Source organism: Podarcis bocagei, assembly GCF_964188305.1.
Source record: "Podarcis bocagei genome assembly, chromosome: Z".
Taxonomy (NCBI): domain Eukaryota; kingdom Metazoa; phylum Chordata; class Lepidosauria; order Squamata; family Lacertidae; genus Podarcis; species Podarcis bocagei.
The window spans coordinates 24730139-24748029 of record NC_138140.1 but is presented as its reverse complement, the minus strand read 5'-3'; the positions used below and the strand labels follow the sequence as shown (position 1 = coordinate 24748029).

At 42.6% G+C, this 17891-nt stretch overlaps 2 protein-coding genes across 11 annotated transcripts in view; both read left to right on the top strand.

The window, feature by feature from the left end:
• The window catches only part of ARHGEF9 (Cdc42 guanine nucleotide exchange factor 9), a 272573-nt gene that overhangs the window by 140317 nt on the left and 114365 nt on the right, over positions 1 to 17891 (top strand). The window contains exons 1-2 of one of the 9 annotated variants that reach the window (XM_081179288.1): positions 4183 to 4221; positions 8792 to 8853. The exons of 3 other annotated variants lie outside the window; for them this stretch is intronic. In XM_081179288.1, the coding sequence (XP_081035414.1) occupies positions 8824 to 8853 (30 nt within the window). In that variant the 5' untranslated portion in view covers positions 4183 to 4221; positions 8792 to 8823. Of the gene's footprint in view, positions 1 to 3905; positions 4233 to 8791; positions 8854 to 12014; positions 12123 to 17891 lie in introns of those variants that run through there. 5 more of the 9 variants (XM_081179287.1, XM_081179286.1, XM_081179289.1 and 2 more) reach the window with 5 other exon arrangements.
• The window catches only part of LOC308578804 (uncharacterized protein), a 55283-nt gene continuing 39967 nt past the window's right edge, over positions 2576 to 17891 (top strand). The window contains exons 1-2 of one of the 2 annotated variants that reach the window (XR_014004107.1): positions 2576 to 3919; positions 8792 to 8853. Coding sequence is in view for 1 of the 2 variants with exons in the window: in XM_081179375.1 (XP_081035501.1) it covers positions 3728 to 3907 (180 nt within the window). In the remaining variant the exon portion in view is untranslated. The remainder of the gene's footprint in view (positions 3920 to 8791; positions 8854 to 17891) is intronic. The other variant, XM_081179375.1, reaches the window with a different exon arrangement.

Sequence of the window (17891 nt, the reverse complement as noted above, 5' to 3'; positions counted from 1 at the left end):
AGAAAGATAAAAAGAAAAGAAAAGAGCTTTTAAAAATATAAATTCCTGATTCCTAAAACTGCAATAGTCCAGCCATTTAGCAGCAGAATCCTAAGCATAACCACTTGTTGGTAAGTCCCATTGACTTAAACGGGCCTTACTCCCAGGTAAGTGTGTATAGGACTGCAGCCATGCACACCATGGCTGTGGAGCCAACCCTTCCTTCTTAGGCATGGCATGAGAGAATCAAGGGCTGATGCCACTTCTAATGCAAAATAGTCTCACCCATTCTGTGATGATGTCAGCAGTCACACCTGTCTGGATGCAAACAGATTCAATGTCCATTGCTTATTGCCTACATAACACCATGGTGCTGTGCAGAATGCATGGGTTGAGCATGAGCCCAGTATATCAGTGAGAAGCATGTTTGCATTAGTTCAGCAAAGACTTTAGGACTGGGTCTTTCAAAAGCAGTCAACTGGCATCTGGGCTGCACCATTTGAAACTGAAACAATGAAGCTCTTCTATGCCAGAAACTCCTTCTACAGTGATGGCTGGTGCCCATTGGGACTTGCAGAGTGGAAGGTGGGGAGCCAGAGCCAATGACAGGTGGAGCCAAATCATTCCAGTTTCCCCCCAATTCTTACCCCTGCTGAGTTCTACAAAGGACAAAACTGAGGCCAAGGAGAAAGGAGCTGTCATCCAGTTCTATTCCAACCTAGTAAGAAGGCAGGCAGGTGGCAGGTAGCTGGCTGGGGTTGGTGCAGCAGCGGCATTTGGTTTGCAAGTAAAACTATATGCATTAGGTGGATCAGCAGGTACTACTGAACTAGAAACCCCTCGCCCTACCCACCCCTTGTTACTGTTCTCACTGCCCTCCATGAGTTGGAAGGAGACTGTCTTAAGTAGGGAGGTCTTGCATTTTTTGATTGATCACTTTAAAAGGTTTATAGGTTGCCTTTTTAGAACAATCATCTCACAATCACTAAAATCATCAATAGCAATAATTAAAATGTAGGAATAAAACTGCTCAACTTGATTACAAGCAGGTAAATAAACACAATGAAATACACTAAAACTGGTGTTGGACACATGGCCCAACTGTTCTAAATCAACTGCCAGCCTTACATTTAATTCCCAAGGGCCAGTCTTTAGAACTCATTCAAAAGAGGTCTGTGAGGGGCCATTGCAGAAAAGGCACTGCTCCTTGTGCTTACCAGCCAAATGATTTTTACTGTTGAGCCTCCAACATAGATTTTAAGGGATGGGTAGGTTAGTATGGGTGCAGATGCCCCCTAAGTTAACTTGGTCCTAAATCAGGGCTTTAAAAGGCAGCAAATGACATGGTGAGGCTGTGCCTCTCACTTGACATCAGTCCAATTGAGTTGCTGCAGTATATTGGGATAGAGAGAGGGAGGGACACTGTGGCAAGAAGGTTGGTATGGTGCAAACGTGCCATCAGTGCCAATCCAGCACTCCTGCTGGTGCGTTTGCACTCTGCTGTGCTTGTTAACACAACTGCTTTGAACTCAGGCAAGATTTTGGAGGCTCCCCAGGGAATTTAGAACGGTGGTAGAATTGGGGTTCCATTTGTGACAGCATAGTTTTCATAGTTTTCCTTTTGGCTGTTTTGAGTTTCCAAAAGTGCCTCTTCCCACCCCCACCCCACCCCCGGACTCCTCTTCAACACTCATTCATTCCCAACATGAATCTTTTCAGTTACTTATTTCAACACATCTACTCCATCTTTCTTTCATTGAGTGCATTCCGAGGCGGTTAACAATATATCAGTACAATGTCATGAAACATTTGCCTTTAAAAGCATCAAAAGCAAAACAAATTATCATTATATTTAATTGTTCCAATTAATTGCCAAATAGATGAACCTAATAACGACCACAAATGTTTTAATGCAGGCAGAAATTGATAGAAATATTCAGCAATTAAGATTGCTGTGAAGTTGTGACTGAGCCATAATAGCAATTCACCATGCAGAATTACCTACCCCTGACTAAGGCTGTAAGAAAGGAGGGGAACCCTCAGCAATGTCTCATGCAAAGATGCAGTGGAGGGTCTCAGTGGGCAAATGCTTCCCAGGAGCCTCTGAATAGTGAATGCCTGTATTTCTTGTGGCACTTTTGTGGTTGTGTTAAGACCAGAGTTTCGGATATATGCACTTTACATGGGGCTACTTCGAGAAGTGGCTTGGAAACTGGTGCAAAATGCAGCTGCCATTATGCTGGGGTGAGTGTTGGGAGGAAGCGGAAGGCCTGGACATGTGACACTACTTTTGCACCATAATTGAATGGAGTATGCTGGGAAAGGGCCTGGCTGGCTAAGCTGAAAGTTGAAAGTGGAGCACCCAAAACTGGATGATGATGATGATGATGCAAGTCTTTTAAAAAGAATAAACTGTTTCATAGAGGGACATCCTGTCAGTGACTACTGGTAGCCAGGATAGCTAAGTGGTACTTCTGTATTCAGAGGATGCCTATCTCCGAACACAAGCCGCTGGGATGCGGGAATAGTAATGGGAGCACACTGTTGCATGTGAGGTTTCCGGAATCCGGAGGCACCTGGTTCTCTTCCCCACCTCCGGCCCCGCTGGAATTGAGATGTTGGACCAGATGGACCTACCCCGCCAGATATAGCATCCAATACCTTTTTCTTCTTTTGCTCCTAAGTCACTGCCGCCTCCTTCCCTTGCGGAACAAAGGGAGGTCAGGAGGAAAAGAAAGAGCGGAAGGAAGGAGGAAATGTGGGGCGGGGAAAGGGAGAAGGAAGGAAGGAAGAGGAAGGAATGGAAGGAAGGGGGAAGGGAAGACTGAAGAAAGAAAGAAGGGGGGAAAGGGGGGATGAAAGGAGAAATAGGAAGGAGGAAGAAGAAAGGGAAGAAGAAGGAACTTCTGCAGGAACAAGGAAGGAGAAGGAAATTGGATTTTGCTTTTCCGTGCTTGGAGCTTTTGCTCCTCTCCAGTTTTTCCTCCTCCTCCTCCTCCTCCTCCTTTTACCCTTTCCTTCTCTTCCTTGCCACTGAGTGACAGCGCCGCCTCTCCTCCGCCCGCCCGCCTGGCTCCTGGCAATTGATTCGTATGCGAAGGGGGTCCGCCTCGCGACGAGAGATGCGGCAGCAGCAGCAGGAGTGGCGGCGGCGGCGGCGGCTTGAAGAGCCCTCCAGCGCGGCCAGGCTTCTGCTGCTCGGCGCTGCCTTGGCGAACTGAGCGGGCAAAGGCAGCTCCCCCACCCTACCCAAGAGCTGAAGCCACACACACACGCAAGCTCCTGGGGGAGAAGGACCTTTGCGGGAGTCGGCAGCAGCAGCAACAACAGCATCCTGCAATCTCAAGCGAAGAAAGAAAAAAAGAAAGAAAGCATTGAGGAGACTCCCCTCCCTCTTCTGTGGCACCTTCCCTTCCTGCTCCCTTCCTTGTGCATCTTCTCCAGCGCTCAACTAGTTGGCGATACTGCTGCTGTTTTGCATCGCAGGTTCCAGCAGGGGCTTGAGAGAGAGAGAGGAATATACAAAGCAACAGGCGCGTGCACGCTCTCCCCCTCCCCTCCACACAAACACACACACAAGCAGGCAGACCCAACAGAGCCTCTATCACCACCACCACATCATCCTCCAAACCAGCCACCCTAAAAAAAACCGCAAGCGGAGAGAGCCAGCGGATAAAAGAGGGAGCCAGAGAGCTAGAGAAGCGGTGCCTTTCCCTTGCCTCCTCCTCTCCTATAGCATGGTGGATGTATGGACAGTCTCACAGAGCAGAGGTTGACAGCTCCAAGCCTCCAAGCTCCACATCTGGAGCACTACAGTGTTCTGCACTGCACCATGACCTTGGATGTTCAGACGGTGGTGGTGTTCGCTGTCATCGTGGTGCTCCTGCTGGTCAATGTCGTCCTCATGTTCTTCTTGGGCACCCGTTGAATGGACTCTGGAGTGTGGTTTTTTCCTTCCTTTTTTGATCTCTCTCTCTCTCCCCCCTTCTCCTCCCCCCCTTTTTCCTTTTATTTTTTGCTCCTGAGTTGGTGATGGTGGCAGCGAAGGAGGCGGCGGCAGCATACCACTAGCAAAACTCAAAACAAAACAAAACAAAAATCCCAAGTTTCCAAATTAACAAACAAAATCCATCCAGAGAGAAAGGGAGAGATTACACACACATAAAAGAGAGAGAGAGAAAGGAATTTCCTTACTGAGGGGGGAGAGCAGCTTTGAGAATCAACATGGCCTCGCTGTGATCTGTATGACGTTGGTATATTATCTCTCCCTAAATCTTTTGTCATGTCTTGTCTATTAAGTATGCCTGTAAGTGTATCTGCTTAATGCCCAGTTAATTCTATATTGATGGCTATAGATATACAGATATATATACACACACACTAAGCCAATGTCTCTGTGCCTACCTATCTAGGTAGATACAGAGTGCTGCTATAGCTCCATATCTCTGTCTATACTGAATTAATTCCTGCTTATATTTCTTGTTGTTTGCAAACGATCAGTGGGAGATAAATATTTCAAAGTGAAATGTGGGTTTGCATCATAATAATGAGCAATGGATGCACTGCTAGTTTTAATATAGTGTGTGCATGTACATTTATTATTACTTCTTAAAGCGGAAAAGGGGCACTGGAATGCTTTAGCTTAATACAAAAATAAGGCTTGCTTTGTGCCAAGTAAGTGGGAATCAAATGCCTTTGCAAAGGAGATTGCAGGGGTGGAGAGAGTGCCCATTCAGCTTTGCATTTTCCTGATATATATTTAAGAGGTTTGAGAGGAAAGGAATGTCATTGAAAGCTTTAGTCAGCTATTGGGAAATAAGAGTGTGTGTGGGGGGGGAGAGGTTTATTTTATTTGGTTGCCTTGGAAGTGTGATTTGAATCCTCAGACCTTCTGGCCCCCGTTTCAACCCTTTCAGATCTGCTTTTACACTGCTTATTCACAGCTGCTCCATTCAGCCCACTAGAAGCACAACCAGCTGGGCTTCGGCTATTAGTGTGCTTCCCATCTTTGCAGACTGGCGAAGCAAATAGAAGAGGTGTTTTGTTTCCTTTTAAAGCATGCTTCCCCCCCCCTTTCTTTTTGAAGCCATATTTTTTTCACAGTGACTTGGTCTTTCAAGGTGGATGGGGGAGTGGGGGTAGGGAGGGGAGAGGGGAAAAAAGCTTTATGCACCACTTAGATAACAAGATTCAAATATGGGTCGCTTAGGGTGACTTAATTCACATTGATTTCCTTGAGAATGAAGTGCTAAATTATGTTTTATGAGACTCTGGCAAAGAGGTGTCTTCCTAAAAAGAAAATGAAATTGTTCCATGAAAGATAGCTTTGCATGGCGGGGTGGGGAGAGGTATGAGGGATGCAGGTATGATGAAACAAAGTCAAAGTGGTACAAAATGTACCTTTGTGTCATATGTCTCCTGAAGCTGTGATATATATAGAAAGGGTATGGTTGATTGCAGTCTTCCCTGCCCTTTATTTATTTATTTGCAGGAAGAAACGGCACAGGCAATTTTATCTCGTTCTATTTGCTTACATCATGTCCATCCATTGCCGTGTGTGTGTGTGTGTGTGTGTGTGTGTGTGTGTGTGTGTGTTACCATTTAGCACACTATGGTTAAATAGTTAAAAGTGCTGGTGTCTGAAATGAATTAAAACACCGGCACATAATTTTACAAAGGTAGAAGTGCCGGTGTTTGAAAATAACTAAAACATGACCAAGTTGATAAAATCACAGAGAAAAAGAGAATAAAATTGGGTGGGAACACTGAGTGATTCTCATTACCTATGATTGATTTGGCAAATTTAGGAATAAAAAATTCACTGACATTCACAACAAGTGTTAATATAGAAATATATTGTGATATCGCTTTTTATTCATAACCTATTGCTTGGATTTCCAGCTTTCCTGATTTCTTCCCTTCTCTCTTACTTGTAGCTTTAAGAGAAGGAACAGGTGTTATTGCATTCAAGTTTGGGTGGGTGGTCTTTAAAAATAAAATAAATATTCAGTGAGACAATTTGGCTTGGAATATTTCCCTCCCTGAGTATTTAGACACACAAGTTGGTGTCCCCTTAACACAGCAGCATTTAGCAGGGTTCTCTTTTCTTATCCAATGCCTCTTTCCAGGAAACAGGAGATTGTTATAATAAAGTTAATATCTTTCATTCATTCATCTGGCATGAAGACTGAATGGTGGAACTAGGAGGGGGGCGGAATGAGTTCTAAGAGGAAGAAATAAGATACATGGATTTTATTAGCATCTCAGAATGCTGCTTATTTCTCTGATGTTCAGTTTAGCCAAAACAAATAACTACAGGCAGCACTTGGCAACTGTCAAATTCCACCACCTGGGTGAATCAGATTTCTCCATGTCCAGATGTTGGCAGTTTGCTCTATGCATGTGTGTGCATATGGATGTGTGAACACTTAGTATGCAAAGGATCTGTTTTCTTTTGGCATGGCTCTCATGACTCATTTTGATTACATCACTGGTGCTTTTTATTTATTCATTATTTTGGAGGTGCATTTAATCAAGCTTGAAGTACCTTTAGATGCTTTAATTTGGTGGTGCCTGTTAGTTTATAGCAACAGGCATATTATTTTGCTAATGCTGATACTCCTTGCCAGAGCAACAGATGCCTGAATTCTAAATTTTGTCTGGAATTCTGCAATTCAGAATCAGATCTCTCCCCCACCCCACCTCACCCCACCCCACACATAAAGAACCCTGGATGCCAGATTCAGACATTATGTCATGTCACCTGGAGTTTAAGGGTGGGGGTGGAGATAGGAAACTTGAAGTGGGTTAAAATTGGGGGTGGATTTAAGACGTTAAAAGCCTCAATTCAATATTGTTTACTGTAAAAGACTTAATGAGTCTAATGGAACTGATTCACAGGTAAAGCTGCCTAGGATTGCAGAAGAATTATTAGTAAATGCTTGCTGAATATGTTTTAAAATACATTTTGAAAACAGCCCCATTGTTAATACTCTGCCTACTTTTAGTGTGTTTGCCTGGAGTTGGCAGAGAACTCTGAGAGCAGCTGAACTTTGTGATTAGCTGTGCAGATATAGTACTAAAAACAAAACAAGAACCAGCAACCCATGATACTTACTTGTACCCCAGTTTGCAGGGTGTTGGTTTGGTCCCTTCCTGCTGTAGTGTTATATGATTATATACATATATAGTATATAACTTAAAAGAAAGACCCACTGAGATCTCTGAGACTTACGCACACATTAGTGTGTACCGGACAAAACTGCAACTGCAATTTTGCGTTTTGGGTTTGGTAACTTGGCTTGTTTGATGGGCAGAATAAGCCTTAAAGAGGGAATGAGTATTTTCTCAGCTTTGAATAGGGGTGGAGAACCTGGTGCCCTCCAAATGTTGCTGGACTCCAGCTCCCATAATTCCTGATTATTGGGCATGTTGGCTAGGGCTGATGGGAACTGAAGTCCCAACAACCGGAGAGCCACAAGTTCCCTATGTTGAGTTGTCATTATTTTTATAAGAGAGAATAGAGGTCAGTTTTGTAGGCAACGGCGTTCGGTTATGCTTTGTAGTCCTAGAAAAGGGTGCTGCATACACCTGCTGCACAATATGTCACCCACCTGTCATGCAAATTTGAGCTATCCTGCTTTATGGCATCAGAAGCCCTCAAATTTTGCAAAGTTGCTCCCTCTTCATCTGGTATTCAAACCACAAGACGGGGCAGAGGGGGATCTCGCCTCTCTGATCTTTTGTGATGATATGTTCCCTTAGCTACAGCTTTAGGTGAAACCAGGGGTGTCAAAATTTGGATACAGTTGACAATAGTCAAGGAGTGAGGCTTGCGTATTTCATCAATCCCCTCCACCTTATGTGTTCCCCCACCCCATAATTTGAGCACTGTTCCCCTCCTGGATGTATAGGAACCCTCCAACTATGGCATTTCCCCTCCCCATAGACAAATCTGAGAGAGAAATCCTAGCAGCTGTGACCACATGTACTTTATAGATAAAAGTCTCAGATGCATTATTTTCGACAATATCCAAGAATAAAGCTATTGACTGTATCATAGCAACTCCTGCACCACTGTACTTTTTAAAAATAAAAATAAAAGAGCATATTTCCTCCTGATCTGTAATCCACCACCTTAAAGCTCCAGGATCCTTTCAAGATAAGAGGAGCATTGACACATCTCTCCTCCCTCCCTCCCTCCTGATGCTCTGGATTGGGGGGGGGGGGAGGCAGTCTCTCATGCCACCGCTGCTGATGCCAGACCCATTGGGCTTTCCTGGTGGCTAGTACATTGAATCCTTCCAGGCTGACAGGATAAATTATTTTTATTTATTCTTCTCTTCAAACTCTCCTTTATTTCATTTCCAGCTCCTCCCTCCCTCCTTCCCTCCCTCCCTCCTTCCCTCCCTCCCTCCTTCCCCATCCCTTCTCCCCCTTCATTCTGAATTTCACATGTCAAGTAAGAGGGAGGGGGAATAGGCGAGCTCTGGATATTTCTGACGCTGTTTTGGCCTTTTTTGCATGAGCATTTGAGGCTGAATAGCTATTTATTTATTCTCTTCCCTGCCCATCTCCCCACTTCAGTGGAGGGCAAGGGTAGCTAGGGAGCTTTCCCCTTCTTTCCCAGTTCAGACAGTGGCAGGAAAGCTTTACTGGATCCCAGTCTTTCTGACTGGAGGGGGCAGTGGGGAACCCGGCAGAGAGGTGCTTTCTTCTAACGTTTGTTAACAGCTGCATGCCTAACCTAATTCCTCCTCTTCCTCCGTCCCTGTCTCTTTTCATAATGTGGTTATATTTCTCTTTGGATCAGGTATTCTGTACACAGCCCAACTGCTGTGTATAATGACCGAAGGAAAATTGCCAAAAATCAATGTAAGTTTTCTTTTTTTAAACACCCCCCCAATTTATTTTAAATTATTAGAACCCATAGTTTATGGTTCATTGTCTCGTCTTGTGCTGTCCTGTCCTGTCCATTAAAAAAAAATGTAATGAATGCTAGTTGAGTGAAAATGCCTTTCCTTCATTTCTCTGGGTGAATGCTGCCTGCCTGCCTGCCTGCCTGCATGTATGGGTGTATTTGTGCATCTTTTTGCTTGCACTTCGCTTGTGTGTGCAATGGATTGTGAACAATGCCTCTATATGGAGCAAAAAAAAAAAAAAAAAAAAAAAAAAAAGCACCGGAAAGGCTTTGATTCGATATGTTGCATTTACAGTGTGTCTCTTTTTGTGAGCTGAATTGGGTACCGTATTAATGTGCATCTCCATTAACTGGATATGAATGTAGCTGATGTATTAAAAGCATACTTAAAAACACTGCCAGTTGCTGGAACATAGCTGGTAATTCTGCTGAATGACTGATCTAATGGCCTGTTGTATTCAGTAGATTATGGGTTTTATGGTGGTTATTTTTAGCTGTTAAAACTGGAAGGTTATGCTACCTCTTCAATGCCTCATTTTGTTAGATGACCCAAAGCAATGCTTCCATGAGGTGAGGAGGTTGCCCTCACATTCTTACGGTAGGGTGAGTGGGGGGGCTGGCTGTGAGAGATGCCTGATGAAATACCCTTCAGTTAGATGACACATGGCATTTAAAAACCAATGCAGATGCCTAAAATATGCTGGTGGCCAGGATCAGTTGAAGTAGATAATGCTGTTTTTTTAGCATTCCTTTCTAAGGAAATGGTGTGCCATAGTGTGAACTGCAGTGATTTATATGCTCCAGCCTAAAAATAGATGCTCTTAGAAGGAAGACTACTGAGGAAACCAGAAGAGGGCTTGCGCGTCTCATTCGATGCACTGTAGACGGATTTCATGTGACACCTGACTTTCCTTTTAGAGAGGGGGGGGGTCGGGAGGGAATAGCATTTTATCTTCCATTTTAGAGAACCCACAGACAACTGGGTTTCTCTTAGCCCTCCTCCTTTTCCATGTTCAGTCCATTGCTTTTAAATCCTCCCATGCTAGCTGTACTGCAACATATATCTCCCCCAACCCATTTCTAAAAATAATACTGCCTTCTGCTTTATTGAGCACCATTATCTCTAGCATTCACAGGGCAAGCAAATAGGCCAACAGAGAATCCCTCGTTTCATTGATGACTTGCGTTACGTTGGTGAGCAGGAAGTTTATCATTAGAGCAGCGCAACTGCATGTTGGCTCAGGAGTAGGACCAGCTATGCTCAATATGGCTTACTCCTAGGTAGGCATACACAGAATTGCAGCCCAAGAGGCAAGAAAGCTCAATCTATATTAAATACAAGTACTGAGATTTAGGTCGCATTCATGGTTAAGGCACTTGACAAAAATCTGGATTAGTGTTTGTCATTTCTAAGGCTGGGTTTTTGGCTAAGCTGAGCCCCAAGGAGATCTAACTTCTATATATAAGTTTTTTAAGGCAGCTAACAGTAGATCTGGCCCTTGTGATTTGTATGTGTTTTACTTCTTGAATAACACTTAACTTTTTAAGCTTCCAAAATTCCTTGCAAACTAGAATCAAAGAGCGGTTTCATCTTTATTTGCAAAATTGCAATTAGATTTCAAACGTTTTCTGATTTGTTTTGGACTGAATGGCTCTCTTTCAAGGGTCGCCTTCAATTATTTTTTTAAAAAATGAATGGTTCAACTGTCTGCTGTGAGATGGAAACAAAAGCAAAAAAAGAAGAGTTGTGTATTAATTTAAAGTTTGCATTAATGGAGTTGCTAAAATGAATCTAAGAGCTTTTTCTGTAACTACCTGCACTTTGCTTGGTTTTGTGCAATGGGTGCCATGAATACACTTCTAGATAAATATGGGGTCATATTCACCCGCTGTCACCTTCATGTAAGATCTCTATCCTGTAGTGTGCAGTTGGGCCTAGGCCTAGTATATCATGGTAAATACAATAATTATCATCACTTTACTACATTCAAGCTAGCCAGCTTCCAGTTGTTCAGAAGGATGTAATGTCTGTTTCCACTGCACTGGTATATAGATATAGCACAGTATCTGATTAAGAACTCAGAATAGACCCTTGGAAATCAATGGCATTAAGTTGGTCATGACTGACAAGTCCATTGATTTCCAAGGGTCTACCCTGAATACAAGGTATCTGGATACAGGCCATGACCATTAATAATAGCATACTGCTGTTATGTCACCATACAGTGTGGAGATTGACAATGTGACATAATGAAAAAGTTAGAGTCTCTGCCTCAAGGAGATTCCAATCTGTATGATGCCAGAAGTAGAATGCGTAAAAAGAGGAAGGGAAGAGTAAGAAGGAACAGATCCAGACAAACTGCAGTTACGTGTAACTTAGGCTTCAGCTGGGTTGTACGCACTGTTTGCATCACAGTTGTTTTAATAAGATGGGTTGTTACTAATGCAGCTCAACTGACCTTCTTTTTCCACTGCAAATCTGTGCACCATTATTTGGGAATGAATCCTGTTTGAAATCAACGGCATTTACTTCTGAGAAAGCATGAATGGGATTGTTCTGTATGTGTCTGAGCATGTTTGGTTTGGAAGTCTCATGGAAACCAGGCTGATAATTAGGTATCCGGGCTCATCCATTTCTAGTCTTATCTAGGATACCTTGAATTTAGCCTTCCCTCCTGCTTTTTTAAAGTGGTGTTTCCAGGATATATATATATATATATATATATATATATATATATATATATATATATCCAAGATCCAGGAAATTTAGGTGCATGAAGTATGTGCAGGGAGCACCTTCCACCACTGAGCAGATATTTTTGGAACATTATTAGTGTGTTTGAATTCAGGGTGTGTTTTTTGCGAAATGTTGTTGACTAGTCAAGAGACTTAGATATTCATTAACATAAAAGGTGGAGCGTCTCAAGAAAAAGCATTAAGCTTTACTGATTCCTGTCTGTAATAGTTTAGGTTCAGTACTCAACCAAAAATATGAGACTGTGTCCTCCAGCTGGGCTCTTTTTTCCTTACTTAAAAGGGGTCAGCCACAGCCCTGTTTTCACTTTAGCTGTAAGGCTACCAAAGCTCTCAGATTAAGCTGCATTTGATCCTGGTCAGTATTTGGGCAGACAAGGACCGAAGAGACTGCTCTGCACAGTGTTGAAAATTTGGGAGGTAGCCTTCCTCTGTCTGAGCTGGTATGAAGAGAATATTCGGGATTAAGGTGAGCAGGACTTCTTAATTCTCATAGCAATGCTTATAACTAAGATTCTCCTTGTTTCAGCATTCCTCAGGATCACAATAAACCCGCTAGAGATTCCTCTGGCATCTGACTTAGGCCAGCAAATGTATTTTCCTACATGTCCTAACAGCGCTGACTTACTGGGGGAAATGCTGTTACTTTGCAAAAATAATAAATAAAAACAAATCACCATAAATTCCGTATGTAACGGAAAGTGTGGGCACTGTCGTTCTGTGCTCATAATTTGATGAACGAGTTTGCTGTTTAATCTTGAACAAACTGTGCTGGTCTCCCCAGAGGTGGATGCTTCTCTGTAGTAGTGAAGAAAGAATTCTGCTTTATATATCTGAGTGTGAAAGGCAACACCTCATCGGAATATAAGTGTTGTTCTGCTTTTCTCTAGTGTTGTTTAGTCCTTGTTTGGTGCTGTTTTTAAAGGAAGTTTTTAAAGAATCCAATGCTCTTTACAATGTTCTTACCCTTCACCTTTATTGTATTGAGGTATTTATTGTAAACGCTTCTGCGGTTCCGTTTGAGGGCCAAAAGATAGTTTATAATTTATTTATAAATATAAATACATAAATAAAAGACTAGGCTGTATTTGCTGTTATATTTCAGAAAGAGACTAAGAGCAGGCTCTCAATGCTTATCTTTTTAAAATGACATGTTATTCATAGTACATTATTATGCCATTTGTCGCTGACCTGGAAGGCATTTTTCACTGAGCTATGCTTCTGGTAATCTTTCGGATGCTCACTGCTGAACAACGGCAAATCTAGAAATCTCTATTTTTCTGGGTTTTCTGTTGTGATAACTCTGATATATTTACATGGGCATCTTTTTGGTTCCCTGTGGAAGGCAGGTGCCTGCTATTCAATGACTCCTTTCCTTTGGCTCCAAGTCCTTGAATGCACAATGTCCTTTGTTTTGTGGGCCACCTAACAGGCAGCTGTGAAAATGATTCTGATGGTGTCACCAAGACTTCAGGAGAGAATTTGCCTGCTGGAAAGGAATGAGATTAAAACATACACACAACTTCTTTATGAGCAACAATAATAGGGTTATTACAATTGCATGTACTATGCAATGAGCTATCTTAGGCCCAGTATGGGGATCGGAGAGGAATTAGTTTTGGTTTGGATTTTAATACAAACTGACCTAGTTTGCACTTTGCAAACCAAGACATGAAAAACAACACAGCTGTCCTTTGAAACTTGTGCATATCAGAATTTTATGATGCAATTTGTCAATTAAAACAATGCATACAAAATTGCATATATTAGGGAGATGCGTGAGCAGGCGTGTATATTAGTGGAAGTGGCATTGAAAAATGCATTAGAGGAGAAGGCTTGCAAAAATGTACATAGGCAGAATTGTGTACAAAAGTGTTTATATCAGGAGGAGTGTGCATGAAAATGCACATGAATTTTTGTTTATGATTCCCTCTTCTCCAGTCATAAACAGAAGCAGAAAATGGGTAAAGTGAATTTAAGACTGGAAAAATGAGAATCTGAAATTGATAGATTCTTCCATTCCTAGCCCAGACTCCCTGCTGACTCTCTGCAAACTATGTTTTGTAAATTGGGAGCCAGCCTTGAGACCTTGCACTTCCTTCTTTTCTCTCTCTCTCTCTCTCTCTCTCTCTCTCTCTCTCTCTCTCTCTCTCTCTCTCATAAAACCCCCTTCCCTTTGCTTCTTAGTTTTAATCTCTGGTGTAACACTGCGCACTCAAGGTATCCATAGTTAATTTTAACCATGGTTTCTTCTTAATCAGATTTGGCAAACACATGCTTTTATATGACTTCAGTCCGTGGTTTCTGAGTAAACCATGGTTTACTTAACCACAATATGCATTAAGCATGGTTTGACTCAGTGCTAATGTATCGCTAAACCACAGTTGACTGTGGAAGGGGAAGGAGAATTCATGGTATGGAAGGCGAGAGAAGGATACATTCTTGTTAGTGAGTCTGGAGGGAGCCACATACATGCCCCTAGTTTTATTTGTACATGTTAATTTGTTTTCAGTGGGTGTAAGGTAAAGTGGGACATTGGCTTTAAAACTGAACAAGAATGCTAGATACAAAGTGGAGCTGGCTCAGGGCTCTGTTGCCACTAATGTGACATACAAATTCAAGAAATAAATCGCTTGTCACCCCAGATTTTTAAATTTCTTTTTAAGGTATGCTGTTAAGCAGCTACACTTGTATTCTGAGCTACGCACACAGAAATGGTTTTGACGTATCAAGTGCCCCTGCTATGTGAACAAGATTGAAGATTTGCTCCTAAGAGGATTATTTCAATAATTCTTATAGACTAGATTTTTCCATGTTAATTTTTCTGGGCTTTGTCTCATTCGGTCCCACCAATCAGTATTTATTTGCCAAGCAATATTTAGATGCCTGTGTTTTTTACAATTGTTACTGTTATAATATGGGGGTGGTAATGATGATGAAGATGATGACGATGATGAATTATTTGATGCCTGCAATTATGCAGCTCGGACAGTCTGTGGTTCATGCCGCACAAGCATAGCATTTCAAGGCAGCACTCAGGGCTAAGCCCCAGAGCATAGCCACAAATTTGCTGGGGCCACAGTGTTGCTCCGATCACAGCTGTTGCTCTGTGCTTCCTCTTCACATATCAGAAGTTTGGGGCAGCCTGAAGGATTCTTGGTTGCACACCCTTTCTCTTTCTAGGGAGCCCCTTTACCAAAGTCCGCACACAGCCTTCGCAAAAGAGCGAGATAAATAATCATTGAGCCATTAATAGCTACAGTATTGACCCTTCCCTTTGCAGTTAGCAGTGATAACTTATGAGTAAATGCAAGTTATTATTCTGTCTTCATTGCGTTGTCTGGTCATCAAAATGCATGAGGGAAGTGGAGATTCATGCTGAATCTAGTGCCCTGATATCAGTGTAATTTGATTCACATTGCAAGGGTTGCGGCCAGTGCTTTTTTTTCAGGGGGGATGCATGGGGACGCATACCCCTAATCATTTTGTGAATCTAAGTTTGGCCTCATTGAGGGACAGTATTTCAATATGAGTAGGTAAATGAGAGTACCTATATATATATATCTATATATGTATGTATATATATATGAAAAAAGCACCAGTTGTGGCTATCAGATGCTCTGATAGATTGGTTAAGAGTGTGGGCTGTGAGCCAGGAATTCCTTGGTTCAAGTCCTCTCCTGAGCCATGAAATTGACAAGAGGCCTGAGGCAGGCAGATGCTTTTCCATCCCCACCTTTGCAACAAGGGGATAGTATCACCTACCTTAATGTGTTGTTGTTAGTGTTTCTGTCAGTGTCTGACAAGTTCTTTCTGGGCACTTCAGAACAGCTCTAAAAAAGGAATGGGGAGTACTTTTTAAGCTGAGGGATTCATTAACCAGTAACAAGTTATTGAGTGGAGCCAGATCCAAACATGGATAGGGCTAGATAAACATCTCTACACATGCACACGCCACACACACTCTCTCTCCATTCAAACTGAAGCATATATTGAACTCTTACTAACTCCACTAAAATTGTGCCTTCAATTTTCTCCATAGACAATTTAAAAAACCAATGTTTGTAAAAAAAGAGAGAAAGAAACAAGCTCTCCAACATTCTTTATGTGTTCTGAATGTGCAGAAGGCAAAAATAACTCACAAATTCCAGAAGAAGTATGCAAAATAAGGTGCACAGCTCAACTGCCTTACAGCTATTAAAGCCTCAACCTTCAAATGCAATTGCACCCTAAAAATTCCATTCATGCAGTTGCAAAATTCATGGACAACATTTGCATTTTTGCAAGGAACATAATTCTACCTGTCTCTGCTAAGACATTTCCCCTCTGCTTCGATTTTCTAGCAGATGAAGGAGCAGCAGTTGCTCTTTTTGCACAACATTAAAGTCCTTGCTGAACAGCTGCTGAGTGGGAGGAGACCAAGAGGGCCTGATGAAATCTGGGAGTTCCCTATCCCTGGTTTAAATATAAATATTAGGTGTGAGCATTTTTGCAAGCATATTTACTTATTTACATAGCACCATCAGTGTGCATAGCACTTTACCGAGTACAATAGGATAGGTCTCTGCCCTGATGAACTTGCAAGGAAAGGAATTGAATGCACACGGCAGTTATATGTGCTTAGGGTTAGCTGCAGTAGGACTTGGAACAAGGAAGTTATACCAAAGTTGGGATGGGGGAATGTTCTGAAGGAACACGATCAGGCAGGTGATCTGAAAGACAGTTCCAACAGAAGCAGCTTGTCATGCAAGTCAGAGCCACACTCCTCCCAACAACTGGGTCACTTCTGCTTACCAGGAGAGGGGGGGAGGTGGTGAGGATTTGTGGTGCAAATCATAGAATCATAGAACTATAGATTTGGAAGGGACCCTAAGGGTCATCTGGTCCAACCCCCTGCAATGCAGGGATCACAGCTAAATAATCTGGCACTCTTGCCAATACATTGCACCAGCTAGCATGCAATGCTCCTCCTCCCAGTAAACAACAGCAACCCACCTGCCAAGTAGCTTAACGTAGCAACTCTGCCCTACCCAGCGAGTTGTTTCTGAGTTCCAAATGAATAGGGGCAGCAAGGAAGAAAAGTCTTTGGAGGAAGCAAACTTTGAAATGAGAAAATATATTGGAGGAAATCTGCATTTGAATTAGAAAGATATTGCCCCCAATCCAACAAAGGAGAGATTTTCAAGCAGCAGGTTTTGCCACATGGTGCTGGGGTGGGATGAGATCTGCTTCTGCCTTGCAGTGCTCCTTGAAGTCCCATTGAACTGGCTGTATATCTGGGTGCACATTCTAGTCCAAATGCAGGTCGCTGATTGTTGCATGTATGACTAATAGAAGCCTTGATCCATGCCATTAACTTCTGGAAACTTCTTGGCCTGTTTTTAGTGATAGTGTTGTTGTTGCTAATGGCACCCATGATTTCATACCTGCCAGGTGCTTTGAAAATGCCGGGAACATCCCTGAAAACCCTCTAGCCACCACAGCTTCTCACAGTGTCACTGGTCTCAAATTCCCAAGGGACCTTCCCTTCAGTAAAGCATTTCAGTCTATTACCAGAAGTTCCTATCTGTGTGTCCCTCAAACACATTTCTTAGATCTATGCCTCCCTCTTCCCCCACCCACTCAATAAGTCTCACTTCCGGTTGGAGGAGAGGGACGTGTAAACAGCATATAACTTTGCATTGGGGCTTGCAAGCCTCAATTATCTTGAGTCCTTTCCCTTTCCATGTGCTATTAAAAAATATTTGTGCTCCAGCTGCAAACATTTTCAAATATGCATAAGTTTTGGTTTTTTAAAAAGAGACTGGTTACTTGTCCTTCTGCTTCTGTTTTGTGAGATGGGCACGCAGCTGGTATGCACATTGTTTTTTTCTATGGGCAGGTCCCCCTCCCTCTGCGTGTGGTGCAAGATAAAATGTATAAATAAAAACAGGAAGGGAATTTGGTGCACCTTTTAACTTTTCATAACTCTATGCTCATGTTTCCCAAACTTGGGTCTCCAGCTATTGCTGGATTACAACTTGCATCATCTGTAGCCAGCAGCACCAGTGATCAGGGATGATAGTAACTGTAATCCAAAAACAGCTGTAGACCCAAGTTTGGGAAACCCTGCTCAATGCTGTGAGTTCCTACCAACATCTTTGCGTGAGGTGCCCCATTTGGTCAAGTCAGGGAGCAGTAGCAGCAGCAGCAAGGGGAGGAAGCAAAACACATGCCACAGCTGCATACTGATGTAGAA